Source organism: Trematomus bernacchii, unplaced genomic scaffold (genome assembly GCF_902827165.1).
Source record: "Trematomus bernacchii unplaced genomic scaffold, fTreBer1.1, whole genome shotgun sequence".
In the NCBI taxonomy this organism is placed as follows: domain Eukaryota; kingdom Metazoa; phylum Chordata; class Actinopteri; order Perciformes; family Nototheniidae; genus Trematomus; species Trematomus bernacchii.
The window spans coordinates 7,901,297-7,927,799 of NW_022987477.1; the positions used below are offsets into that span (position 1 = coordinate 7,901,297).

At 41.0% G+C, this 26,503-nt stretch overlaps 3 protein-coding genes across 7 annotated transcripts; 2 read left to right on the forward strand and 1 right to left on the reverse strand.

Annotated features, from left to right (window-relative positions):
* Positions 1-490: 490 nt before the first annotated feature.
* zgc:111976 (uncharacterized protein LOC553663 homolog) lies at positions 491-9,274 on the reverse strand. 4 transcript variants are annotated; one of them, XM_034150850.1, is made up of 17 exons: positions 8,626-9,274; positions 7,653-7,751; positions 6,535-6,604; positions 6,398-6,452; positions 6,130-6,256; positions 6,028-6,056; positions 5,835-5,906; positions 5,673-5,747; positions 5,440-5,513; positions 5,298-5,360; positions 4,366-4,492; positions 4,138-4,262; positions 3,927-4,048; positions 3,036-3,234; positions 1,978-2,073; positions 1,784-1,886; positions 491-1,622 (listed from the first exon to the last, which is right to left on the reverse strand). In XM_034150850.1, exons 1-17 carry the CDS (start codon positions 8,629-8,631, stop codon positions 1,268-1,270), a joined length of 1,797 nt encoding a protein of 598 aa, XP_034006741.1. In that variant the 5' UTR covers positions 8,632-9,274; the 3' UTR covers positions 491-1,267. The 4 variants fall into 4 exon arrangements, with proteins under 4 accessions (XP_034006741.1, XP_034006751.1, XP_034006748.1 ...); XM_034150860.1 differs by lacking the exon at positions 8,626-9,274 and adding an exon at positions 8,164-8,210; XM_034150857.1 differs by lacking the exon at positions 8,626-9,274 and adding an exon at positions 7,940-8,005.
* Positions 8,204-14,214, forward strand: ralaa (v-ral simian leukemia viral oncogene homolog Aa (ras related)). 2 transcript variants are annotated; one of them, XM_034150885.1, is made up of 5 exons: positions 8,204-8,372; positions 10,083-10,322; positions 10,438-10,646; positions 10,864-11,038; positions 11,127-14,214. In XM_034150885.1, the coding sequence occupies exons 2-5, from the start codon at positions 10,209-10,211 to the stop codon at positions 11,247-11,249; spliced, it is 621 nt and encodes a 206-aa protein (XP_034006776.1). In that variant the 5' UTR covers positions 8,204-8,372; positions 10,083-10,208; the 3' UTR covers positions 11,250-14,214. The 2 variants fall into 2 exon arrangements, with proteins under 2 accessions (XP_034006776.1, XP_034006770.1); XM_034150879.1 differs by having other exon boundaries at positions 8,207-8,394.
* Positions 14,215-15,132: 918 nt separating this feature from the next.
* On the forward strand, positions 15,133-24,277 carry cdk13 (cyclin-dependent kinase 13). The gene is made up of 14 exons (XM_034150895.1): positions 15,133-17,242; positions 17,565-18,122; positions 18,228-18,386; positions 18,477-18,616; positions 19,541-19,711; positions 19,790-19,979; positions 20,095-20,151; positions 20,244-20,345; positions 20,451-20,528; positions 21,081-21,197; positions 21,285-21,416; positions 21,502-21,698; positions 22,155-22,649; positions 22,857-24,277. Exons 1-14 carry the CDS (start codon positions 16,095-16,097, stop codon positions 23,522-23,524), a joined length of 4,212 nt encoding a protein of 1,403 aa, XP_034006786.1. The 5' UTR covers positions 15,133-16,094; the 3' UTR covers positions 23,525-24,277.
* Positions 24,278-26,503: the final 2,226 nt, after the last annotated feature.

Sequence of the window (26,503 nt, forward strand, 5' to 3'; positions counted from 1 at the left end):
ATATAATCTTCTAAATATTCTGAGGATATAGGCCTGCTGACAGAAGAGAATGGTTTAACCACACATGTGGGAATGTGCCTATGAATAGCATTCATCCAGGTCATTGGATATCTAGAAGTAAAGTCGGTGGACAAAGCCAGTTGTCTACTGATGACAGGTGACTTAATATTCTAGATAGAAGTGGAAATTCCTTTCTAAATGCACACAGTATGCAGATCTATAAAGGATAACGTTGTATTTGTGGCTATAGTGACTTCTATTCTCTAGTAACATTTGCAGCACAATGTAAAAGGCCTTTAGCTGCAGCTAAACAGGTAAAAGTAAAAAATATTTAATAGAAATATGGGTAAATATCTATAGTGAAGTGCTGTAAGAGTTAAAGTTAAAGAGTTAGTTTGAACTTTAAATGTTATTCTTTACAGTTGAAATTATTTTATCTATTTAAAATATGTCCACCACATATCGCTATCAATTTACTATTAGGAATATAAACATTGCACATCTTTAATTACTATAAAAGCAGGACATTTAATACCAGAGAGCTCACCTCTCTTTATTTGAAGATTTCTAAATGGAATACAGATTAAGTTAAACTCTACACAAACTTAGATTAAAAAGGTATATATATATATATAACAGTTTTAGATTGAGGCTAAATCATGTAAAAAGGTAAAAGTTACAGTACATAAAACTGCACATTTGCTATTCTTTAAAAGTATTTTTACATTAGGAAAGATGTCATGGCTGCCACCCAGCAAGACGAAGAAGTTTCCATTCCACAAAAGGTATTGAATTACTACACTTTTCACTCAAAATTGGGATAACACCATTTAAAAAAAATGGGATAACAGGTCTAGGAGTGTGATTAAAGTCATTGCACATCTGTAATATTTTATGCTGATCACAATCAGACCCTTCCCCTTGCTATTATTTTTGCTTACAGAAGAGACATTCCTGACTTTAATGTTTACGGTGTTGATCTTTTCACTCTGGTGTTGATCTCTTTACTCTAACGAGCCTTTAAGAATGCACTTTTACAATGTTTGATTGGCTCACATGGTACCAATCAACTGGGCTCTTGGCTGTCTGAGAAAGGTCAAATGCCAAACCTCAAAACCTTTACAGGCAACAATCTCTGCCACACTGGAATGCTAAGTAAGAAACACTTTAGCTTTCTGCAGCAACATTTGCTTAACCAATGTATTTATTTAAGTCTTGAAACGACAAATAAAAAAAAAAGGTAATGTCACCACTTGTAAACATAGTTTCAGATCAGCTCTGACAGGTGGCCATTATTGGTCATCCAGTGTGAAAACACCCCCCCAGGAGCGAAAGGGTAAGGGCTGACAGCAGGACTGGTGTTTATTTCAGGAAGGAGCTCAGATTTGTCAGAGTTGGCATAGCAGGCCGAACCAGAAAGGCTGAAGTCGTCTTCTGGCAGAGCTGCATTCTGGGAGAACGTGGTCAACGCACCATTGGTGTCGGTCGCAGCGGTAGTTGTGGAAGCTGATTGGTCATTTTCAGCCTCTGTGGTGGCCTCAGGGCTGGCAGAAAGTGGGGCAGGGGTGATCTCCTCCAGTTTGAGGTATAATGTCCTCAAGGCCAGAGGGATGGACATGGACCTGAGACACAATTCAAAGAAAAGCAAAGTTCATTGGCATTTTTATCTTGTGTTCTATCAAGAAATGTTAAATTACTGCATTTAAGATGGGCAATCTATTAAGTAGGTATCATCATCTCGCATCAGTAAAGTAAGGGGTATATATAACTTTTGAATACATACTTCTTCATAATAGTTGAGAGGTTTTCATCCATAGACGGGTCCCCTATGTCTGCCCCAAACAAAGTGCAGGTAATCTGATGAGAATCGGATACATTCACCAGCACTGTGTCAAACGAAGAAATACAAAGAAAGTCACACAAGGCATACACTTTTGCAAAAAAATTCAACGTTGACGTAGATAATGAAATGCTTACAAACAACGAGGGAGTCAGTGTGAGGTCCCTGGAAGGTCACAGAAAAGCTGGTGTCAGACTCAGGACGCACTTCAAAGTGTTGGTCACACTCCGAACCTAAGGGGAGAATCCATTATTAAACCATCACATATCTCACTCTAACCTCTTCACCTTCTACACGCTTCCCATTTATCACAACGTACCCCACCATAGATGCATTTCCACCATTATGCTGATGACACCCAGTTCTATATCTTTACCAAATCCATTACTCGTCCCCTTCAAAGCACTCCGCAATTTCGATCTCTTTTACCGCACTGACCTCATACTCGTACTTTTAAACCTCAGACAGAAGTATTCATCCTCCTAATCCGGTCCAAGCACTGGGCTAGTGGGAGGACAGGGCCTTCTCCATTGCTGCCCCCTCCCCCTAGAACTTCCAACTCAGACATTCTACCCCACTCCCCACTTTCAAAACCTCACAAAAATGTAAATCTGCTTTTAAAGGTTGCCTATTATACTGTTTTTCATTAATATATTATAGGTCTCAGATATATAAAACATGTCTGAAGTGGCTCGAAATACCAAACAGATCATGCCTTGTAGCATCATAAACCCCTCTGTTTCAGCCCTGTTTCAAAAGTGCTGATTCTGTGTCTGTTACTTTAGATGAAAATAAGGAGCCACTCCCAACGCCCCTCTGAGAGATATTTGTTTAAAAAGAACACAATGTTGATCTAGGGGGAGATGCAGGTGATATGGTGGGAGGGGGTTACCTTGGTAGGTTATTGGCTAATGGTTACACAAGCCAAAAAATCGTTATGACATCAGCTCATTTTCAGACAGGTTTTTATATAAATGGAGCAGGACAAAAAGTGAACAAATCTTTTTTTCCTGAAACTTTCAGAGACTCTTTACACGGAGGGGACACATGTTTATGTATAAGAGACAGGAAAAAGTTGGTTTTGCATAATAGGTGACCTTTAACTTGTCGGTGACTGGTCCCGCCCATTAATTTCTTCCCCTTTTAATTGGTGTTGGTGTTTTTATTAACCAATACCAACCAAACTTTGTGTTACCTGTTCCGGTACACTGAGAAGTCATACAGCTCCTCAGCAGGGTGTTGATGACACACTGATGTCGAAGCAGCTCCAGTAGGGCTGGTACATGGGCAGGGTGGGTGAAGGGGATACTGTCCACCACAGCCCCTCTTTGGGCAGGCACCTCCCATGCTGCTCCAGGGAGGATATAACTGTGCATCACACTACCAGGAAGAGGCTGGACAGAAACAGAATTGATTCCCTTCATGTAATCAGAGATGGCAAAAGTACCCACATCCTTTAGAAGTACAGTAACTTGTGTTTAAAAATACTCTGGTAAAAGTAGAAGTACTGACTAAACTTCTTTACTCAAGTAAAAGTAAAGAAGTATGGGCTTAGAAATGTACTTAAGTAAAAAGTACCCATAACTACCAACTGCTTTAAAGAGTAACTGACCTCCCTTTATATTAATAAAACAATAATGTCATTGTTAGCTAATTAATGTTTCGATGCTGAACAATGGCAAAATGACAACGTTTTCATTGGTCCCTCTTCTTTAGAGAAGACCAGGAAATGATGGATACACGGATCGTGTTAAAATCAATAGGCAGGCACTGACTCTAAATAATAATGATCACGCCACCAAACAGATTAAAACTAAAGTAACAAAGCTGTTGTAAGAAGTAGAAAGTACAGGTATTTGTGTTAAAAATGTAAGAAGTAAAAGTAAAAAGTCGTCAGAAAAATAAGTAGTGGAGTAAAGTACTGATACCAGAAAATTGTACTTAGGTACAGTAACGAAGTATTTGTACTCCACTACTTCCCACCTCTGCATGTAATCGAGCAAATGTTAAAGCCTGCATAATAATGTAGCTTATATGAACCCAGTTACCTTTCACTTTAAGCAAACACAAATTAGATCATACATACCGCCGTAAAAATAGCATCCTGCTCATCTAATGTCTCCATGTGGATTTTTGCACTTGGTGAACTACTCATAAGAAGCTTGGGTAGGGCTGCCCACTGCAGGTCAACATCTGCTATGACCACATCTATGAAATATAGAGGGGGAACAAGAGAGCATAGGATGGGCTGATACATCCTAATAGATCATTCTAAAAGTGTAATATTTCAAACTAACCTGTTATTTGTCTGAGCTTGTCGACAAAAGAACACATCATTGGTATTGCTGGCTGCAGTTTGAGGTGAAAGCAGGCAGGCAGCATCTCACTAGGCATCTCACTTAATGGCAGGAACACAGGATAACTGCCACAGAGCAGCATAAAACCAGCATTGGCATTCACATTCACAGTGGGGTGTAAAATGAAACGTATCCTGTCGAGTGAGCGATTAAACAGCAACATGTTACCCCTGGGGATCCAGCTGTGGAGGCTGTTGGATCACAGAGGCTGTCTGAAGCTTGTGAGGCACATCACTGACATCAACTGTCACCATTGCAGCCTGCACCACCATCTCTCTATCAGTCATTTCTTCCTCTTAAAAAAGAAGAGATTTTACAAAAGAAAACCTACATTTGGTCTATTCAAGTCTGAAGATTTCTGTCGAATTCACCAAATTAGCATTACATGATACATGATAATTGCATATTTAACTGCATATGTGAAGGAAAAAAAACATAAAATATAATTGTCTTTATGTTGGTAATAGACTGGGGATGTTTGATGGCAATATCTATTATTACGTTTTTTTTAACCCAGTTACCCTTTAGTGTTGTATGTGTGGAATTCCTCATTACATGTCTTTAAAGGCATTGTCATCTTATTCTCTTACACTTACGAGAAATGTCCCACCTCAGTAGAACCTTCATATACCAGACTTTCTAGTTTCATCCCCACCTTTGTTCTGAAGGTTTGCGATGAGGGATTTGTTCATTTATCAAAATTCTGATTTATTAAAAAAATGTATACCTACAAATATTTGAAAAAATAGTTTTCTTATAGATCTGTTGAGGGTATTTTCAGATGTATGTAATGATTGAAATAGATATCTAACATTTGTTCTCCAAAAACTATACAAATGTCACAACAAAAAAAAAGACTTTTGCAAATGTATGCAAATAAACCAATATTTGATATTTATCTGCCTCATTTGCATTTTTAAAAACATGCTATTTCAGTTAGCTTTGAATTCTTAAAAAAACAATTTGCCTTAGTGAAAGGGAGAGGTTTTGTGGGCCCTATTAAATACTTAACACTCAAAATAGGAATGAGTATAATGCATACAAACATTTAATAGGTTTATAAAGTGAACCAATTTCATTGGCCGGAGCAAACATCTTACGTAAATCAGAGGTCTTCATTCCATCAGTTGGGGTGGAATAGAACTGGATAGCCAGAGGGCAATCTAAAGTGAAAAATGAAATGTCTATTAACAAAAATATATTGGAATAGCTTGTGTTTTATGTTTTGTTGGCATAATGTACCTGCTTTTCCAGCAATTAGACACCCAACTCTGCCATTGTTAATCATGTCACCTTGGGCAGAGTCAATTGGCACACTAAAAGCACATATCAATTTGTATTAGTGCTTTTCATGAAATATAATTAATATTCCTATAACAACGGAGCCAGAAAGTATTTGGTATTTTTGCGTGAAGCAATTAATGAAAATCACACAACAACAAGCTCTGTGGTAATGGTATGTTTAGGTTACTCACCATGGCAAAAGTGATATCTGCTCCAAGTCTTTTCCAAGGAATTGCAAAGATGCAAACAATTTTAATTTCTGGTCACTGAGAAAAGAAGACATAAATGCAGAGTTAAATGAGTGCAAGAAGGCCTACAAGTTAACAGCTAAATTACATTTTAAGATTATGTACTTGTCTCCAGGGATGTTGTACTGGGTGAAAAGGTCTGCCAACTTCATGGCGAACTCAGTGAATTGTTTTAACCTGTGCCCCAAAAAAAACGGCACAATCAGCATCAAAAACTATTTATTTATGTAATAATTTCAATGGCACATCTTTATGCATCAAGCTAAATGTCATCATTTACCTCATTTTGTCAACTTACCTCAGCAGCCGCAAAAAGGACTCACTGGGCTGGAAGAAAATTGTATTTTATTACAATGCAGAGTAAAGGGGAGTAATGTAATTTGCAGTCTATTCCACTTACAACAGGGTATCCTCCATGTGGGGCCACTTTGACCTCCTCCACCCCGCCACACAGCAGCAACACCACCTCCAGGTAAAACATATCGGCTGTCAGGTAGCATGTGGCCTCAGTGATGTGAAAGCCCATTCTAGGGAGGATCAAATGTGTGCCAACACGTTTTATTACAAGAGGAATTAAGCTATATAATGAGCTTGTTAATAAAAAAAGTAGACCAATAAAATAGTTATTGTAGGGCTCTTCAGTCACATATCAAAAGCACTATAAATACCCTTGTTGTTTAGCAATCATTTCCAGACGAGACCTCATGGTATTCATAGAGGACACTGAAACATAGAAAGGCAGACATACTCACAGGTGGAATGTCATACAATCGTACACCGAATTATTGGTTTATTGTTTGTTTACCATTTACCACTTCCTGGAGCCTTTCCAAGGATCTAAGCAGCGGCACACGGGAGGCATCTTTTGGTTTGTCCTATTGGGGGACAAAGGGAAGAAAACACAACAATGAACCAGTTGTGTAGTCATCCTTGTGTAACAGTCTCTGGTGCTCGCAGCCCCTCCCATGACACCACAGCGAAGGAAAATGTAGGCTTTTGGAAGCTTTGCACTTTAGGATGGGTATGTTTTTAAACACCATGGGAGGCTGCCACGCCTGCGTTTGTCAAATGAAAACTGACACTGTCCTTTCTGAGAGGCCTGGGTCTATAAAGTCCTCATCAGCATCACTGCCGGCAAAAACTGCATGACTAAGCCTGGCTGCCTTATCCCCTTGGTCAACACATCACTTCACCGCACCAAGTAATCAAGTTTCTTTACGACACAGACCACTGCCAAGCTCCACTTTGTATTAATCCAAAAGTACTATCTGACCGACTGCTCCACCCATGACAAATCTAAAAGAGAAACACACCCTTTCGTAAACTCGGCTTGCGAGTCGGCATAGCAGTGCAAAACACATTTAAAGCATTTTCAACACTTTTTGTTAAGTTTAAAAGACAGCAGAATCTGAAAGGCTTTTTGGGCCCTAAAACTGTAGCAGAATGATTTGCATCTGCAATTGGAAAAAAGGGATTATTTTTACAGAAAAGTAAAGTATAAATATAGAAACATAGCCATAGCCCAAATGCAACCTTAAAAAACAACTTTGTTTTGTTCCAAAAGGCTCCCTACTCACACTATGCCATGTGGTTGAAGGGATTCCAAATAACCCTCAATGCACAAACTGATGAAACAACAAAGACTTGTGTGTTTCAGGATAGATGAGCTCAGTGCGTGGCCACACCAGTTCCTGATCTCCAGCAAGACATCACATATTAGATAAGCCCTCTAGTAAAAAGTACAATAGCTTGTTTAACCAATCATCTATTTTTTCTGCTTTTAACTAAGAGCACACTTTCAAATAACCAGGACAAAGGGTATTTAAACTCCAGTTGTTCGATGTGGAATTTAAACAAAGGGAGTAGCCTAAGCTAAAATGAGAATGAAACAGAGATAGTTTTCTTTTCATTGCAGTTTCTTACCATGCATCTTCGGACAAGCTGAAAGGTTTCTTTCCATGTCTTTTCTGCAAATTTCAAGTGCAGATCAGAGATTATGGACTTCATGACTAAAGCATTTGCCTACAAAAAAAGAAAAAAAGTATATCAAAACATAAAAATACAACATCCACACCATTTAAAACGGACTTTAATCAATTTTAGGGACCTTTAAAGTATATCTTTGGGTTACAAACAAATAGACTACTTTTTGTGTTTGAAATCAATAATAAATGTCTGTAGGCCTAACAGGAACTTTAAATCAACATTACCTGGCACTTGAAAGCCTACGTTACTCTGACTTGAAAGAGGCTTTTTACTTGAACAAACGTGCCAGCATTTATGTGGATTACCAATTATTCAATTAGCCTACCATGCATATCCACTGTCGGTAATCTTTTTTTTTATGTTATACCACGAAACCAAATCACTAAAACAACTCAGAAATAATATTATTAATCATTAAATGTTATCGTTAGTGTGAAATTGATGTTACATTGGCACACAAAGTGAAGCTGAGTGGTGTCTGGTTCTCCCATGCGGGCGGGCGTTGTCAGACAGAGCCAAGCCCCACAGGATGAGTGCACTCAGTCTGCTGCTAAGTCTCTGGAGTTAGCTAGGGAGCTAGCCATGAGCTAACAAGTAGCTAGCTGAGACTTCTCATTCTGCCACCATAATTCAACCTTCGTCAAACGCCGTGCCAAGGTGAATACTGTCTTATTTAAAGGTAGGTGGTGTTATTCATACGAAGGCAACTGTTGTAAAGCTTGCTGCGGTCATGTCTGCTCTTCATTTATTTGAACGTTGTATATTTCAGTTGTGATTAGCCGCTTGTTATCGCTTGCTAGACATTTTGACTGTGTGGCCAACCTAGCTGGCTAGCGAGGATCGATTAAACATCTGTTGCTAGGTATCGGATTTGAATGATTTGTGTTTTGTGCGTTATCTGAGCTCCTACCTTCATGTTCGACTTCCTCACATGTTAATTGATGTCCAGCTGACGAATTGCCTGGTGTGTTGGTAAGTTTGTTAGCCACATCACCCACTGTACCTGCTAGCTTGATTACCTGCTGTTGACATGATAATTAGCACATTGTGCGTTTATATTCATTATTTCAGTCATCTTTTGTTGTAATGATGAGAAAGAATTGTCAGTTTTTAAGATGACAGCATAGCATATTGTTTTGTTTTTTTGAAGTGCCATTACTATCAACGTTATTTACCCAGTTCCATAATTCTAAATACATTTCTTAAGCGTTTATGATACAGCCAATGGATGAAATGTAATAAATCACTATTTTTAGGTCCTATACCTATATACTTGCTGTTGTCCTCATGTCAACGTGTCCTAAAGACTTTAACTTGCCTTACATTAAAAATATTGCATATTGACCTCACATAACGATACATAACGTCATATGGCGTTTTATCAAGTGTAGAAGAGAAACGTTTACATTATGGGGTTTAAAATGGTTGAAGTAAAGGATATTGCTTCCTACACTACATCGTAAATATTGACTTTAAGTGCATACACTCCCTTTGTTAATTTGTTTAATTAATGACCTATTGGCTATATTCCCATTTTAATCCCTGATTCTCAGAAGTCTGGGTGGGCCTGTGTTAGGGAAAAAGCATCAACACACACTTCTGGACATCATGGTATTCCCATAGACTGTCCAGTATGTCAGATTTCATCCTGTCTTGTCAAAGTTTGGAAAATACTGCCAGATGTTATGCAGAAGCTTTAAAACAAGTTATATTTATTTCCTAAATGGCTTTCACAGGTTTCTCTTCGACTAGTGGAATTTGCCTACTGTTTGTGAAGATGTAGTAGATAAGTTTGCTTATCCATATGTCATCAACGTCATCGGGTTTCCCCAAAGGATGCCACAAGCGGGTTTTTTTTGCATTTATTTTACGGTTGTCTGACATCTAGCATGTTAACGTCGGTTGCAAAATATGCATATAAATAATTCAAAATTCTGGCAGATGTTTTTATGTCAAACTTTAATGTTGACTCAGGTATTTTTGTTTGGGTCACCCGAATAATTTCTGCACATTGTATCCGTATTCTTTATTTTTAAGTAAATAATGACTTCTATGTCTTTGTGATTCACAAATATTCACTATAGCTATGTTAGGGGTTCTGCAGACCCAGGGAGAAGTGGTAGTATTTAAATACTGATTTATTTAGCAGTTTCTAGTGCCATCGGCCATTATAACAACAGTGCTTCTTGCTGTAGTCTTAACCTGTGGAAGAGAATTATCATCTGCACTACATATTTAGTGTAATGGCTCTTATTGTATTACTATGGGACACAATGAAGTATAGGAATCTACCTGCAGAAATGTTATCTATAGCCTCGTAAATGATGAGATATCTAAGGATTTCTTCTCTCTTTTTTTCCCCTCAAGGAATTATCATTCGGCCCTTTGTCACAGCTGTATTATACGTTCTACATTTCACAATCCTTCCCTGCACCGCCAGCTTCACCTTGAACTTCATCCCTTTCACACTTGGATCTCCTCCTAGACAGAGCTATGGCAGCTGCTAAGCCAAAGGGGCAGAACTCTCTAGCCCTTCACAAAGTGATAATGGTGGGCAGTGGAGGAGTGGGGAAATCAGCCCTCACACTCCAGTTCATGTATGATGAGGTGAGCAGCTTGCACAACAACAGTTGAGTACATTTAAAATACGTTAAGGTAGAAAGGGTTTCTTTTTTAATGGACAGTTGCTAACATGACATGTTATATTTCCCCCCCCTTGTAGTTTGTTGAAGACTATGAGCCCACCAAAGCAGACAGTTACAGGAAGAAAGTGGTGCTGGACGGAGAGGAGGTACAGATCGACATCCTCGACACAGCTGGACAAGAAGACTATGCAGCCATTCGAGATAACTACTTCCGCAGCGGCGAGGGTTTCCTCTGCGTGTTTTCCATCACAGAACTGGAATCATTTGCAGCAACAGTTGACTTCAGGTCCAGCAGCATAAAATATTACATCAAGGCAGTTTTCCATCCAATATAATTTAACGACATAATGTATCATTCCCCTGCTAAAATGCATGAACAGTCTATGCTCTTTTGGCATTTTGGAACATTAAAGGCTGTATTTTCTACTATTTGACCTCATACTCTTCAGCGAGCCTTTTTATTTTACATAATTCATGGCTGATTGACCTTTCTCTTTTTGCAGAGAGCAGATTCTGCGAGTGAAGGAGGATGAGAATGTGCCCTTCCTCTTGGTTGGTAACAAATCAGATTTGGACGATCGACGGCAGGTTAGCGCAGAGGAGGCGAAGGCACGTGCTGAGCAGTGGGGCGTGTGCTACGTGGAGACTTCTGCCAAAACCCGGGCTAATGTCGACAAGGTACGCTAGACTAGCTTAGCATTCCTCGCTAAATATGCCGTTTATTATGAGCAAACGGAGGAACTATATTTTGTGTTTTTTTTCACAGGTGTTCTTTGACCTGATGAGAGAGATCCGAGCGAGGAAAATGGAGGACAGCAAAGAGAAAAACGGGAAGAAGAAAAGTAAAAGTTTGGCCAAGAGAATTAGAGAGAGGTGTTGTATTTTATAGTGGTAAACAAGGGCAGGATAGCTGCTTATGTACATATACATTTCTCAGACTTTTGCATTTATTTTGTGCCCACACCTGACCATGACTTTCTGTTCCTGGCTAACAGGACACCTGACCGTGTGTCAGGGAGTAGTAAGGTGGCACTCCATTAATAGCTCTAACTTTGTATGTGCTGACACTCCAAATCATGTATGTACCCTCTCCTACTCTGACCAAGTTACAGAGTGTAATACATGGATGGTGTTTGATGTAGGCCTACGCTTGACAAGGGGCTTAAGCCGTGAAATGTTACGAAACCTTTCATTGTAAAGTTTGATGTGTATAATATATTCAGACAACTGTGCCGATACGAAGTGATAGAGCCAAGGTTTGAATGGGGGAAATTGTAAATGAAGATTGGTAAGGAAATAAGTGAACAGACTCAGCAATGAAGTGTCAACCCAGAATTCAGTGCCACCAAGGAAATGTATGTTGCACTGGTGAATCTATGAAGCATTTTAATTGAAGGGTTGTTCGAGTCAAAATTGCACTCTATTTCTATTTGTTGATTTACACCTGGATTTTATTATGTGGTAAGGTTATGACCACATTTTTAACTGTGAAGTCAAACTCTCCCCTTCCTTTTATGTTCTCTATCAACCAGTGTAAGATGAGCGCATTCATGTTTCATCTTTCTTTCCCCTTTGTGTCACTTTGAGTCTTCAAATACACAACTGATCATTACCCTAAAATCTGTGAGGGAACACTTTCAACAGAAGATTAACTTCATTGCCTTTTTTTGTTTGCGATCAAGGAATGCCTGGTGCTCTGATAAAAGGCGATTCCATAACACTACATCCTTTACATGCTGTTTTTAAACACAACCTAAAGTTGATAAAATAAATTGCTTCCAGTCATGTCAAGATTTATTTTGCCAATTTTACTTTTCCTGGCTCAGACTTTTAATCACAAACATTTTCTCAATAGGGACTTGTGTTGGGATAACTTAATGGAATTATGAATTTTAAGGCATACACAAAATGAATGCAAGCTTTGTAGCAGAAAGGTGGTACCTGTCCAAAATAGTTGCTCTCAGTCACCAAAGGAAAATGCTAGCTAGTACAAACAAGTGCCCACTTATTAATGGAACTGAAGGACAACTTGCTATAGTGAGCGTGAAGGGGAAGCACAGCAGTGTTTTTGTCTTTGGCAAAGAGGAACTTATAGAATTTAATTGCGAAGGACCTGGGGGGAAAATTGCAAAGTAACGAGGGATTCAGTAATTCATGTACAGTGCATCACTGTTGCCTCTGTCCATTGTGAATGTGACCCCCACCCACCCCCCATGCCCTTCCTGTTTGCCTGTAATCTTAGCCTGCCATGATGTGCAGAGTTTGAAGGTCGTTGACGGTCTACTTTGTTTACCTTTGCTACGTTTTGTGCAAGGCTTCCAGTTGTTATAAAGCTGCAGTAGCATCTTCGTGAAATTCCTCTTGTAGCTCGTGTACTATTATTTTAGCAGTGTAAACATTGGCAACATAAGAAATTCATCCGTGATTAACACCTACAATTGCATAGACCAAACCACACTGTGAAATATGCCCCTCAACTCTCTTACTTTCCCTTTATGACTGAGCCACTCTTTTTCTTTTAACTTATTGAAAGTAATTTATTTTTCAAAGGCTGACCATCGTTCAGAAATTGTTGCCTCGTTTCACAGTAAATGTTTGTGTGTGACACGTTGCTAACAACAACAGCTCACCATTTACATTACAGGATTTCCTCAACAAATAGGATGTCCAACGCTGGAGTCTATGCAAAAGAGCGATTGTTACTGCAAAGAGCAAGAGACTATGAAACTGGGAAACATTTCTAAAGAGTTTCAGTGAGTGCACTAGAAGCATTTCAGCTTAGAAAACCTTACATCGTTAAAACATATTTTTACATTTTTAAATAAATCATGTTGATTCCTTTGATATTATCAGTTCCTGGTTTTGATTACAGGCTTTGATTGTCTTATATGTCACTGTGTAAATTGTACAAACACGACAGTAATGCAAAAGAATGTCTGGTATTTGTTGTTAACTGAAAAGCACACTGTAGAAAGACTTGGAGTTTAAAGATATGTGAGGCAAACCCAACATGTTGGGAACTTATGGCAATAGAATGTTAAGAAAGTAGTTTGGGTTAATTTGCTCAAGGGCTAACCTCCAGTATAGAAATGATTGAAACACATCTGATGGTTGGAATGATGCAGAAACTGACAGAGTTATAATCACAGTCTGGTAGGCTTCCTTAGCTTATGGACATTGTGTCTGCATTGTTAAAGAATACAGAAGCTACTTTTGGTAAAGTGACCACCATAGTGCTTGCTTACTCTAACATTTGCTTAACCCTGGCCGTTTCTCAATGTCGAGTAAAGCTGCTGCAGAGCCACTATTTCAAGTATACTACGTCATCGAGTGGCGCCAAATGCTGGGCATTTAAACAGTCCTTCGGCGCCACTCGATGACGTAGTATACTTGAAATAGTGGCTCTGCAGCAGCTTTACTTGACATTGAGAAACGGCCACAGTCTTAATTCTTGTTTCAGTACTTCTCTTTAGAAGAAAACACTCTAATTATTTTTTCTTTGTCTTCATGTTAATAGACTTGATGGCCCAAATATTTTTCAAGGGTGATACTAAACTGATATTTGTGTGAAAACTATGAGCAAACTGTCCTACTGGGTATTGAAGTAGCTTTTACTGTGATTTAAATACCCTTGGAAGAAAGAAAATGTACCTATGTCTATGATTGGATGGTTGTATGTATGACATCAACAACATGTTTTCTTCCTATTTTAGAACATAACCACTAATGTAGCCCGTCTGTCTATCTGTTTGTGAATGCAAGAGGTGAAGCTTACATTTCAGTTAATTTTTTTTGTGAGTTATATGAAACATGGCAAATAAAATGGATATTACTAATAATATTTTCCAAATGTATTCAGATTTTGTGTGTGATGTTTTCTTGACTTATTACAATGAGGAGTGACTGATTGGTGTGCTGCTCACATTTATAGGAACAGGCTGAATACCACCACATGCTGACTGACCTTCATTTCTATGATCACACAAAGGTGAATTTAAATATTTGTGTTCAAGCATTGACTTCTCAGATTTGATATATGTTCAATCTATTGTGTTATTGTTTATATGTTATTTAGGTAGGCAGTTTTTGATGCAACATTTGACAACACCAAATGATGTTGAAGTATAATGTATGCACAAGCACATACAGTTTGGCGCTGCCCTTATCTCAGTGTTTGCACAACCACACAGATTCTTTGTGCTGCATATGTTGCTTGCAGAACAAGGGGAAATATTGATTTACCATAGTACAGACGTGGACATGTTGCTGTTTTATAACAGTGGGAGTTGAGTGTTAAAGAATAGATTAGTGCAAACTGCATACTACTGCTGACATATTTTGGATAAGAGAGAAATTAGTATACAATTGGCAAATCCCACCGGATCAACTACAAAATGTGGGGATTAATTACAGATTTTTAAAACGGGGGGAAAAAGGAAATCAGCGTTATTTGTATTGAGTATTTTATATGTTTTTTTTAAGTATAATACCAGTAGCCTACTTTTTTCATTAATAATTTGTATTTTATCTAGCATAACCTTTATTGTAATTATATGTTTATGAGAGGATCAAATCAAAGTATTACCAAATGTAATGTATGGAAAGCAAGTTTCCTAATTGTCTTAGTATTTGGTTGATAGAATATAAGATACTAACTTTTGTACATTGATACATTGATTTCGAAATGTTTATTTTTTTAAAGTAGGGGTTTCCCTTGGCGATGACGTAGACACTGAGCTGTGTTACGCATACGGGTATTATTGGTTAACACCGACGCACAAGGCCTGTAGTTTGAAAGCTGTCTGGGCCCTGGCGAGTTGTACCGTTAGCCACATTGCGAACAAAGTTACAATATATTGAAATCAATTCAAAGAATTGTAGAACCTTTTTGCCCGGAAACACATTAACACATTTTGGACCATGCGGTAGTAAGAGGGAGCTACAACCCGGAGGGATACGTGGAAGCAGGCGTGCTTTTACTTTTGTATTGCATCTTGACTGAGTTGAAGTGAACTCAACGCAAGGAGAAAAGAAAGCGAGCTGGCTAACGTGCTAGCGGCTAGTTAGCTAGCAGCGGCTATCCAACTCGCGTGCTATTCACTTCCTTGTTGCACATTGGAGTGTGATGGAAGGCGAGAAGAAGTTTGTGAGAAGGAGACTGAGTTTTTTTAACTTAAACTTTAACACTACCTGGTAAATGGATATACATGCTTGCACGATCTGCAACATTACAGAAGAACTGGATTTTAAAGAAAGAGATGATTTGGGCCTGTGCTTTGACCATGAAATGGAATGCCACTGTCTCGTTGGACACAGTTAGCTGTTGGAGGCTAGCTGGCTAAACCGACTGCCATTAGCTAGCAAATCTTGGAGATTTACGTCCTGGAATACAATGGTTGAGTACTGACTGACTCTATAACTAAACACCATATGTAGATTGTATGTGACGGAATCTACAGGCACCAAGTGTAATGGATTAACTACCGTCAGGGGTAACTCACTTTGTATTGAACCTCAAACGAGCTAGTTGTGTAATGCTAATGTTAAGCTTGTGATTTAGCTAACGTTAGCTAGCTGGCTGGCTGTCGTAATTGTGAATTGGCTGTAACGTTAGCCAACTAGCCTGTGACATAGCTAGCCCAATGTTTTTTTCCACGACACAACAAGAAACATAGGAAAAGTATATAATATAAAGATAATTCTCAACTTAGGCATAGGGTTTTATTGAGGATAAATGCCTAATTCAGAGGTGCTTCGGGAGGGTCGGGGACGGAGCCCCTCTGCTCAGAAAAATGCTAACCGACAGGACAGGCGTATCAAGCCGGGGAGCGGTGCTGCTCAGCGAGACAGACACCGAGAGAAGAGGCGGTCATCGGCTTCTAGGAAAAAGAAACGCAGACAGGCCAAGGGAAAAGACTTGTTGCATGCCGGTACAACGGGAGACCCTTATAATGACCGAAAGGGCACTTTTGATAAAGACGCTGAACTTCGGACATTAGTAGAGTATGACGACGTTAGCTCTCAGTCAGAGCGTTTCTCTGGGAGCCCCTCTCCCAAACTGGACCCCCGTGCTGACAGGCTCTCAGTAGACCGACTCAGCGATGTTGACTTTGGTGAGTTTAATGGACCAGCAACCACAGACCGAAGTCACCCTAGAGTCCGGGAGGCAGTGGGCATAAGCAAGGACGAACCGACAAGGGGACCATCAGAGAGGGGCAAGCAAGAGAAGGAGCCAGGCAGGAAAAAGGACCGCCAGAGCCGCGAGAGAGACTCCTCAAAAGCTAAGAGTGGAGCTAGCCTCAGTGGCTCTAAAAATCACAGAGACACCACAAGGAGCAGTGACAGAAATGGTAAGAGAACATCCACATCTCAGGCCACACAATCTGCAGATAAAAGGGATTCAAAAGGGCACCGAAGTAAAACAAGATCTGATAAAGAGCCCCCATCTGCATACCGAGAGGCTCCACAATCCTACAGAGATGACCGCGAAGACCTCAGGACATACAGGAGAAGTCCTGGTGTGAAAACAGAAAGTCCCTATGGGACATCCCTTCCATATAACTACCAGTCTCCTGGTGGTTATAACCAGCAAATATCTAGAAAAAGTCCAACTTATGGGAGCAAAAAAGTCTCTCCAAGTTCCACGTATTATAGCCGGGATGCAGATGGGTATGGTGCATATGGTGCGCCAAAGTCACCCACTGCATACTCCAGCAACAAAAGGAAGCGATCCCCAGTGAGCCCGGCAAACTGGCGTAGATCCCCGAGTTATGGCCGACACAGTCCGTATGAACAAGGAGAGTTTGGTTCAAGTCCTTATGGAAACCGCCGGAGATCTCGAAGTCCATACAGGAAGTCCCTGAGCCCAAGTTCAGATGTCAGGTGAGTTGTTATAAAGCATAATGTGTGTTTCATATATTGGCTGTTGTGTGGTTTTTTTTGGGGTCAGGGTGGTAAGGAGGGGTCAGACATTCATTTTCCACAAAGGGTCTTCTAGATTTTTTTTTATAGTTTTAGTTTATCATAATGGTTCAACCCAAACCAAGGTAAACATGTATCTTTACTTTGGTGGTGTCACGATTCCTTTTAATTGAAAGTCCTGCATGTGATATTAGTGTAAAAACTCGATACTAGATATCCACTAGAATGCTCAACTAAAAAAATATTCCCATCTAAAAATGTGTCCATATCATGTTTTTTTCAGGCGATCTGCTCGATCACGTAGCAGAAGTCCATATTCATCCACCAGGCCTTCACGTTCTCGCAGCCGTCACCGCCACTCTCGCTCCCGCAGCCGCCCCTCCAGCCTCTCTCCGAGCACGCTCACCTTTAAAACCAGTCTTGCTGCTGAGCTCAGTAAGCAGAAAAAGGTTAAAGCTGCAGAAGCGGCTGCCAAGGCCAAGAACTCCAGCAACACCTCTACTCCAACCAAGGGTCCCTCATCTGCTCATCAACCCAGCCCTAAGACAAATCACACATCCAGAAAGGGCCGCCCTCCCTCTCCACCACCACCGCCGGAGAAAGGTCCCAGAACTCCCCCAATGAGCCACCCCCAGTCCCCCTCTGACAGGTCAGCCAAGAGGCCCACTGAGCCCCAGCCCAGCAGAGATGGAAAGGGGAAAGATGACTCTGTACATCGGGACAAAAGGAAAGCACCAGCATCTGCACAGAGCAAAGAAAAGGAACGAGCCGCTGCTTCACTCATCTCCACTCTGTCGTCCCTGCCCCAAACAGTTCTAGATCACATGGCTAAAGGAGAAAGGTATGCATGTGTGGTTGTGACACATAATTGTCATGCACCATTTCATTGTGAAGCCTTACTTACACTCTCCCTGTGTTTGTATCTCTTTCTTCCCCCCATTATCAGCTTGAAGAACAGCTTGATCGCAGGGAAGAAAAAGTCAGAGAGGAAGGCCCGTCAGCTGCTAACCGACTTGCCCCTCCCTCCTGAACTTCCCGGGGGCAAGTCTTCCCCGCACAGCCCAGCCGATGACAAAAAGTCCCAGACACCTCGCCGAAGACCTAAGTATGTTGCGGTGCATTCAGTGATATTTCAAATTTTCTTCTGCTGTATATTAACTTGACTAACACTGACATGTTTTCTTGTAATTTCCAGAATCTGTGGCCCAAGACACGGTGAAATTAAGGAAACTGAGATAGATTGGGGCAAACGCTGCGTGGACAAGTTTGAGATCATTGGAATCACAGGGGAAGGCACCTACGGTCAGGTGTACAAGGCTAAAGACAAAGACACTGGTGAGTGTATAGAAGATAGAGGTTCATTTATAATATCAATATCGTAAACATGAATCCGTTAACTATGGGCCTCGTTCCCTAACCTTCTTGAAATTCCTTTCTTGAAACCCACTTATGCCGTTTTCTTGATGAAAACTGCATAGTTGTGACATGTTTGTGCAATATAATTTGTAAATGCAGTTTTTACCATTTCACAGTTGGATGTAAAATACAACAATCACATTTATTTATTTATTATTTATAGTGCTTATAATTATTTCAAGTAGTTCACAAACATGGTCCTAAAATAAAAACACACTAAATCCTGAATGAGTAATAGCATCTTGTGCATATTTCTTATGTTATTTTATATGGATATTTAGTATCGCTACACAAAATGACTTTGAATGTTTTCTTAACATTTGGAATCCAGTGCCTCTTCAGACTTGGATTTAGTTTCTGTATGCACGGCCCTGCAGTGCGACACCCTTATTATAGGGATTGTCAGGGCGTTTACCTATACTAATTAGGACAAACTTGCACGCTCTTTCAATATTGATGACAATTAAATGCATCCTTATAAGAGCATGTCATAAATCAGAGGTGAAAACCTTTCTCAAGATCACATTTAAGAAAAAACATTGGAGGATCGCGGTGAATAAGGGCCTTTGTTTTCTTGTTTTGAATATTTAGCAATGAAGTTAGCTCATGGTGGGAGGTGTGTGGCGCAGTGGATAGAGCCTTGGTATGGGGATCAGATGGTCACAGGTTCAAACCCCACTGCATGTCGTTGTGTCCCTGGGCAAGACACTTCACCCCAAATTGCTCCTGTGGGGATTGCCCACAGTATTGAGTATGTAAGTCGCTTTGGATAAAAGCGTCTAACAAGTAACATGTAATGTAATGGTGTTATCTTCTTACGCTGCTCTTTCGTGTGATTCACAGCTGAGATGGTGGCTTTGAAGAAAGTTCGGCTGGACAATGAAAAGGAGGGCTTCCCAATCACGGCCATCAGGGAGATCAAGATTCTGCGGCAACTCAACCACAAGAGCATCATAAACATGAAGGAGATCGTCACGGACAAGGAAGATGCTCTAGATTTCAAGAATGATAAAGGTATATGATCCTGCCACACAACATTGATTTGTTTTATACCTCTTTTTTGAAATCTTAATCTTTATTCTCTTATCTCAGGTGCTTTCTATCTTGTATTTGAGTACATGGACCATGACCTGATGGGTTTGCTGGAGTCTGGCCTGGTCCATTTCAACGAGAGCCACATCAAGTCTTTCATGCGACAGCTGCTGGAGGGCCTCGATTACTGCCACAAGAAGAACTTTCTGCACCGAGACATCAAATGCTCCAATATCCTGCTCAATAACAAGTCAGTCCTTTTGTGTTTTACACTGAAACAGAATATCTATTTCATTCTTTTTTTATTACAAACACATGTTTTTCTGAACTGCATTTCATTTGTTTTTTGTCCCCGTCCTATTCAGAGGTCAAATCAAACTTGCTGACTTTGGACTTGCTCGGCTCTATAACTCTGAAGAGAGGTGAGTCCTATGTTTTAGATGTCTTAGCGTCACAATTATTTATCAATCTTGCTTCTTAATGCTAACAACTCGTGTTTTGTTCTTATTTTCAGTCGTCCATACACCAATAAAGTGATTACACTATGGTACCGTCCCCCAGAGCTTCTTCTGGGAGAAGAGAGGTACACGCCAGCTATCGATGTGTGGAGCTGCGGGTAAGAGCACGACTGATATTGAATGAAGTGTTGTGGTTTTAACTTCTGTCTGGGTAGTTTATATCTGTCATAATGATTAATTGTATCTCCTTTTGTCTCTCACAGATGCATTCTTGGGGAACTTTTCACAAAGAAACCAATTTTCCAGGCCAATCAGGAGCTTGCCCAGTTAGAGCTCATCAGGTACTTGTAGACTAAATCAAGTTAAATGTCAATGTTTCAAATCTGGGTTTGGTTGTAAACTCTTGCCTGGTTTCCACAGTGCTTCACCCAGTTGAGAAGATTAGAACAGGAAGAGAAAGTAAAACGAAATGTTTCCACTGATTGACCTTAAGCCTACGCAAACACAGATGTGTTTTCATTAACTGCTGTTGTTTTGTTATGACTACCCCTCTTAGAGGAAAGGTGAGGGTAGTGATTAATCTAGTGGCGGCAACCCGCCTCTGCTGGGGAAACCTTAAAAGTTTGTAAATATCCTTATTACTGTGAGCTATGCACAACATAGACTGGAATACTACTGTATGGTTCATGTTTAATCTCTTGTCTTATTTAATTGTATCACTTTACAATGTAACACATTACAGAGAAACTATGTTCTAATACATTTAAAAGTGATTTAAAGCAACACGTCATGCCAGTTTTCTTGGTGGTTTTATGAATTGAATCTGAGTCAAGATTGCAAATGATGTCCACACTTTGCTGTTAATCAACCAACTGCATTTCTGTCTTTTTCAGCCGAATATGTGGCAGTCCTTGCCCTGCTGTGTGGCCAGATGTAATAAAGCTCCCCTTCTTCAACACCATGAAACCAAAGAAGCAGTACAGGAGACGGTTACGAGAGGAGTATGCTTTGTAAGTGAATGCATATGGCGTCTAATTGGAAATATAAGGATTGGGGAGTGCATTATATTGAAATCTTTTCTTTCTATTGTGTTCCAGCATCCCTCCCTCTGCCCTGGACCTGTTTGACCACATGTTAAATTTGGACCCCGGCAAACGCTGTACAGCTGAACAAGCGCTGGGCAGCGAGTTCCTGAAGGACGTGGACCCCGACAAGATGCCCCCGCCTGAGTATGTCAAGCTTCCTGTTGCACTAACATGCTTATTATACAGTTTAATACGAAGATTACAACGTTCACTGTTTCCGTCTCTCCAGTCTTCCGCTGTGGCAGGACTGTCACGAGCTGTGGAGTAAGAAGCGCCGGCGTCAGAAGCAGGCGCCGGAGGAAGTGGTCGTCCCGAAGGCCCCCCGTAAGGAGCTGGGCCTCGACGACAGCCGCAGCAACACTCCGCAGGGCTTCCCCGCTCCTGGGGGCGCTAAAGCTCCAAATGCAGCTGCTTCTGCACTGCTAGGTGAGCTAACTGCTGTTAGCTACAAATAGCTTTTGAATGCACCTGTATGAAAGGTGCTGTGTTATTGGACTGTCATGTTATCATACACAATGCATCCAAAACAAGTACAACTTTACTTAATACATATAAATATAGATATGTCTTAAAATTCACAAAGACCTGTGTTATTTAACCCCTTCACTTCCATCTGTCTGTCGATATCTTCTCAATGTTGTTTGTCCTTGGAGGACCGGTGCAAAGACAAGACACTGAACCAAGCGTGGTTTTTTTTATAAAGGGGCTGGCCCTTCTACGAAACTGTGTAGCATTCTTCACACCTATGACTCAGATTTACATTGTGCTAGTGATGAATCAGCGTGGTCTGGAGTCCGACTGGTCCGACTGGTCCAACTTGTTTTTGAACCTTGATTTTTCTAATATTACTAAGGTTAACAGGAATGTTCTGTCCTCTTACAGACCCAAAGGGCCCGACCTCTCAGTTAACCCAGGAGCAGCTGGCGGTCCTCCTGAACTTCCTGGGCCAGTCCAAGAGTTCAGTGAACACGGCGCAGTTTGTGCAGTCCATGGGCACGAAGGTCAACCAGGAAACATTACAGCAGCTCTCCAAAGCCCTCGCTCCCACGGACCACGCCGAGCCGCCTCCACCTCAACCTACGCCTGTGAAGCCCCCCCAGCCCACAGCTCCTGCAGGCATGCCCCGGACGCCCCCTATGCCCAAACCTCCTTCACCCCCCATGTCTGCACCGACGGGGATTCCAGACGGAGAGGCAGCAGCGGCCACACAGACGGCCATGACGATGCTGCTGGCTCAGCTCCTTCAGGCTCAGCAGACCCAGAGGCAGGAAGTGAGTGATGAAGGAGTGGAGAGCACTAACCCAGCAGGGGCAGCGCCGGGGGGGCAGCCTCCTCCAGAGGTCAAACACCCCCCAGAGCCAAGCCCAGTCTCTCCAGGTAACCCAGTCTATTATTTTCAGAGAGAAATATGTCTTTCTAGTTGTTTTTTGAACCACGTGTCAATGAGAGAATTGATATTGACTTTAATGAACATGGTTTTACCAGAACACTCTTTCTGTGCTAAGATAGGAAACAAAGACAATTTGAATGAATAATTATAAGAAATGCATTCCAATACCTAATAGACATGTTTCTGTCTCTCAGTGTCTGAAGTAGGCAGTGTGTCCATCCTGCCCCCAGACCAGAGGCCCCCGGAGCCCCCAGAGCCCCCCCCACACGCTGACCTGGACTACCGGCAGCCTCCACCTGAACCCAAGACCGGCCACGCCCCACCCATCGCGTCTGCACGCGGAAGTGATGGAGGGAGACCCCCGGAGCCAGACTACCCACCCCTCACTACCGCAGAGGGGCCCGGATACGGCGGAGACTACCACCACCCCCCTCCTCGTCCCTTCACCCCTGCAGGCTTCGGGGACGGTTACATGGGCCACATGCTAGGCGGAGGCCTGCCCCCCCACGCTCTGAGGGAAGTGTTCAGCGGACCTGCTGCCGGCTCCTCGTCTGCTGCCCACCCCGACCCCTTCCCTCCACCCACGGGACCTAGCAGCATGGTGTTCAGTGGGGACCAGGACCATCGCTTTAAGTACAATCACAGCCCCTTACCTGTGGAGGGGCAGCCCAACCCCAGCTCTATCCACATGTACAACCACGCCATGGCTAGAAAGGATGGTGTAGCTCCTCCCCCACCCATCCCAGCTCCAGGACAAGCCTGGGGATCCCCTTCCCACGTGGGGGCCCCGCCACTACCCCTCGGCTTCGGCCCACACGTGAACTCAACGGCAACAATCAGAGGACGAGGCCTGCCCTTCTGAGAGACTGAAAATGGGAAAAGGGCAGTTTTGTGACAAAAGGCTGCAGGACTCAGTTTGAGCGGGAAGCCTGTCAGGCAGAGCCGAGGGATCTGGAGACTCACACTCAGTTTTTAATGACTTCAGTCTGTGTAAGGCATTGTGTTCCTCCTCCGTCTGGAATGTGGAGTACGTTGCAGCCGAATTACACCGCAGGAGCTTTTCTCGCTCATACCATTTTCCTATTTTTTTGTAATCTATTCTGCTGTCTTTTAAATTAAACTTTTACCTTTTTTTGAGTGTACATTTATCAGGCTGGGTACATTTTAAACCTTAGCCTTCCTGTAATTGCTCCAGGGGCGGACTAGTATTAATGTTTTGCACTACTGACTAAAGTAGGCGGCAACTATTTTAGCTACGAAATAAAATGGATGGTGTGCTTTATCTGCACAATTAGGAGTATGACCAGTAATGTAGTGTCCTCTTTTTATGACGGCCATGATTATGTTGAAACAATGATGGCTCAGCTGATGCAAGGGTTTGTTAGTGCCAGACACACTGCTCGGACTTGGATCTGATCTGACTTCATGGAGAAAGGCTCTTTTCACTTTAAATTCCACATGCCTTTTTGCCAATATATGTTGTAAAACCATGAGCAAAAAAAAAACAAACAAGTAACCCAAGTTCCAAAACAATTTCTTTTATTTTGTACTAAATAATTTTGTCCCCCTCCCTCATCCTTTGGCAAATGTTTATTAAAAAAATGCCAACAACGAATCATTGTCTGTTTTTCTACAAGGGTTTTAATTGAACGTTTTAGTTATATCCTAAATAACCATGGTTGATGTGGTGATGTAACCACTGGATGGCAGTGTCATATAAAATAGAACCACCCACATTTACCTATAGTGTCAAAAGATACATATAAGCATTTACAATAAGTGCTGTTACTGGTAAATGCTTGAAACCAGTATAGATCTTATTATCTTGACACTCGTACACCATTCACAAAATGACAAGCTCCTTGAGAAAATCAGTAAAACACCCAACAGACATATTTTTCATGTATTTGTAGCATGAAAACCTGTATTTAAGAAACTGGCAGGTAAGCACTGCTGCTGAGAGTTTTTATCAAGGGAGACATGTCTAAGGAGATAGCAGCACGCATCACGACTGTCAGGAAGAAAGAAAAGGTTCCAAAAGCTGACAGCTCCCAGTGGACTCAATCTTCAAGCACTTTAAACTCATTCTTTGAACTCGATGGAAAGCAGTTTCTCAGAGATCACAAGCCAGTCCTCCATGCTCCCTCTAAACGCCAGCTTTGATATTAATTTTTGTGGATGTCAGTAGAGTGCTAGGCTTTTTCCCATTTATCAAAAGAGGTGCTGCTTTCAAAAAGAATCTGCTTCATTTTGAACTGTTCCCATGCACGTTCAAATACAATTACTTTTCCAATGTTTTGCTATAAAACAATATTAGTCGTACAACTTGTATGAAGCATTACATTTGGGATAAACCTTGTATCCTCCTGAGATGTAAATCAAGGTGGAACTATGAATAATGTATATCATTTCACACAACGCAATAAAAAATACAATATATGGTTCCTAAAAAAGATATACTTTACAGATGGAATTGAAATTCCTATCATTTCCTATCGGGTACAATTAAATCACTATTTAAAATCTCCACCACATACACACACTATTACATTACACTCTGAACATATACACTAGAGTGCATTAATATTGCAATTTAAGGCTGACTAAATGTTTACAAACCATACAGAAGCTACTAATAGATAGCTTCTGAGGCATCACCCACTGGATAATACTCTCCATGCAGCTAAATAAAGAGACACACATCTATCATTTGCTTTACACATCACCGCCACATCGCTGGTGATGAAAAAGTGATTATCTCAGAGGGGTTCTGTTCTGCAAAACTAATTCGGAACGTAGATGGCGGCTAGTCTGTGATTAATATGGCGTGGATGATGGATTGCTGAAAATTCACGCCAGCTTCAGCAGAGACTGGCAGCATCATATTTTATGTGTGATTGATTGAAACAACAGTTGGTACATTCTGGATAGATGATGAGAAGAAGAGGCAGGGAGTGAGACAGGAAATATATGTTAGTCATGGCTTTTGATTGCAGCAACACTCTTCACATTTTGGTAAATGTTCATTTGAATAAGAAAACATTCAGCTGTGACACTGACAAAAAGAAACAAAAAAAGACCACATGCTTCATTTTGCACTTATAACAAACAATTCTAGTTATATTTGCCATGCTTTCTGTTTGGTCTTGTGTTGCCCCCTTAATGTTGGTCACAAGTCTCATACAAATTCAATTCTATCATTTGAAAATAAGACCAACAAATGTCACCAAACCCCAATCCTCAAGCTTAGACACTCACATGACTTCCTATCACAATAAAGGATATTTCCATCAATCACCAACGACAAAATCAGGGGATTAAACTGACAGTATTTAAAATCTTAACACCTTTGTAAAAAACACTTTTATATATATATATTAAACATAAACATGACATGCTGCCCCTTTCTTCTTGATATCACTATGGGATTATCTGTCCTTGACTATGACATTCTGTATTTCCATGCTGTCTCATCAACACTTTACTTGTATAACCCTGTGTATCATAATGCATTACAATCAAGAAGACATAACCGTCTTGTGTTATCCATTTATAAAACTCAACTGTTAATGTTTTAAAAAGTACTTCATATCTATTCCCTTATTTAAAAAAGTTGGCTTTTTGGGGTTTGGCGCCTCAGTTGAACTTCAATAACATAGTGACATTTCTATGTTTCTTTTGGCTAGCACTCAACACACTGGCCGTTTCTCAATGTCGAGGAGGCTTGCTTGGTAGCACATGTATGCTGGGCATTTAAACAGTCCTTCGGCGCCACTCGATGACGACACTTGAAATAGTGGCTCTGCAGCCGGTATACTCGACATTGAGAAACGGCCACTGT

Excerpts from the sequence above, each read along its gene's own strand:
- zgc:111976 (XM_034150850.1), bottom strand. Across the intron at positions 2,074-3,035 it reads TTCTCAGTGTACCGGAACAG|GTTCGGAGTGTGACCAACAC; the intron begins GTAACACAAAGT and ends TTCTCCCCTTAG. Across the intron at positions 1,887-1,977 it reads CACTGACTCCCTCGTTGTTT|TGCTGGTGAATGTATCCGAT; the intron begins GTAAGCATTTCA and ends CGTTTGACACAG.
- ralaa (XM_034150885.1), top strand. The coding sequence starts at position 10,209 with ATGGCAGCTGCTAAGCCAAAGGGGCAGAACTCTCTAGCCCTTCACAAA. Across the intron at positions 10,323-10,437 it reads TCCAGTTCATGTATGATGAG|TTTGTTGAAGACTATGAGCC; the intron begins GTGAGCAGCTTG and ends CCCCCCTTGTAG. Across the intron at positions 10,647-10,863 it reads GCAGCAACAGTTGACTTCAG|AGAGCAGATTCTGCGAGTGA; the intron begins GTCCAGCAGCAT and ends CTCTTTTTGCAG.
- cdk13 (XM_034150895.1), top strand. The coding sequence starts at position 16,095 with ATGCCTAATTCAGAGGTGCTTCGGGAGGGTCGGGGACGGAGCCCCTCT. Across the intron at positions 18,617-19,540 it reads GGCTAAAGACAAAGACACTG|CTGAGATGGTGGCTTTGAAG; the intron begins GTGAGTGTATAG and ends TGTGATTCACAG. Across the intron at positions 21,198-21,284 it reads TTACGAGAGGAGTATGCTTT|CATCCCTCCCTCTGCCCTGG; the intron begins GTAAGTGAATGC and ends ATTGTGTTCCAG.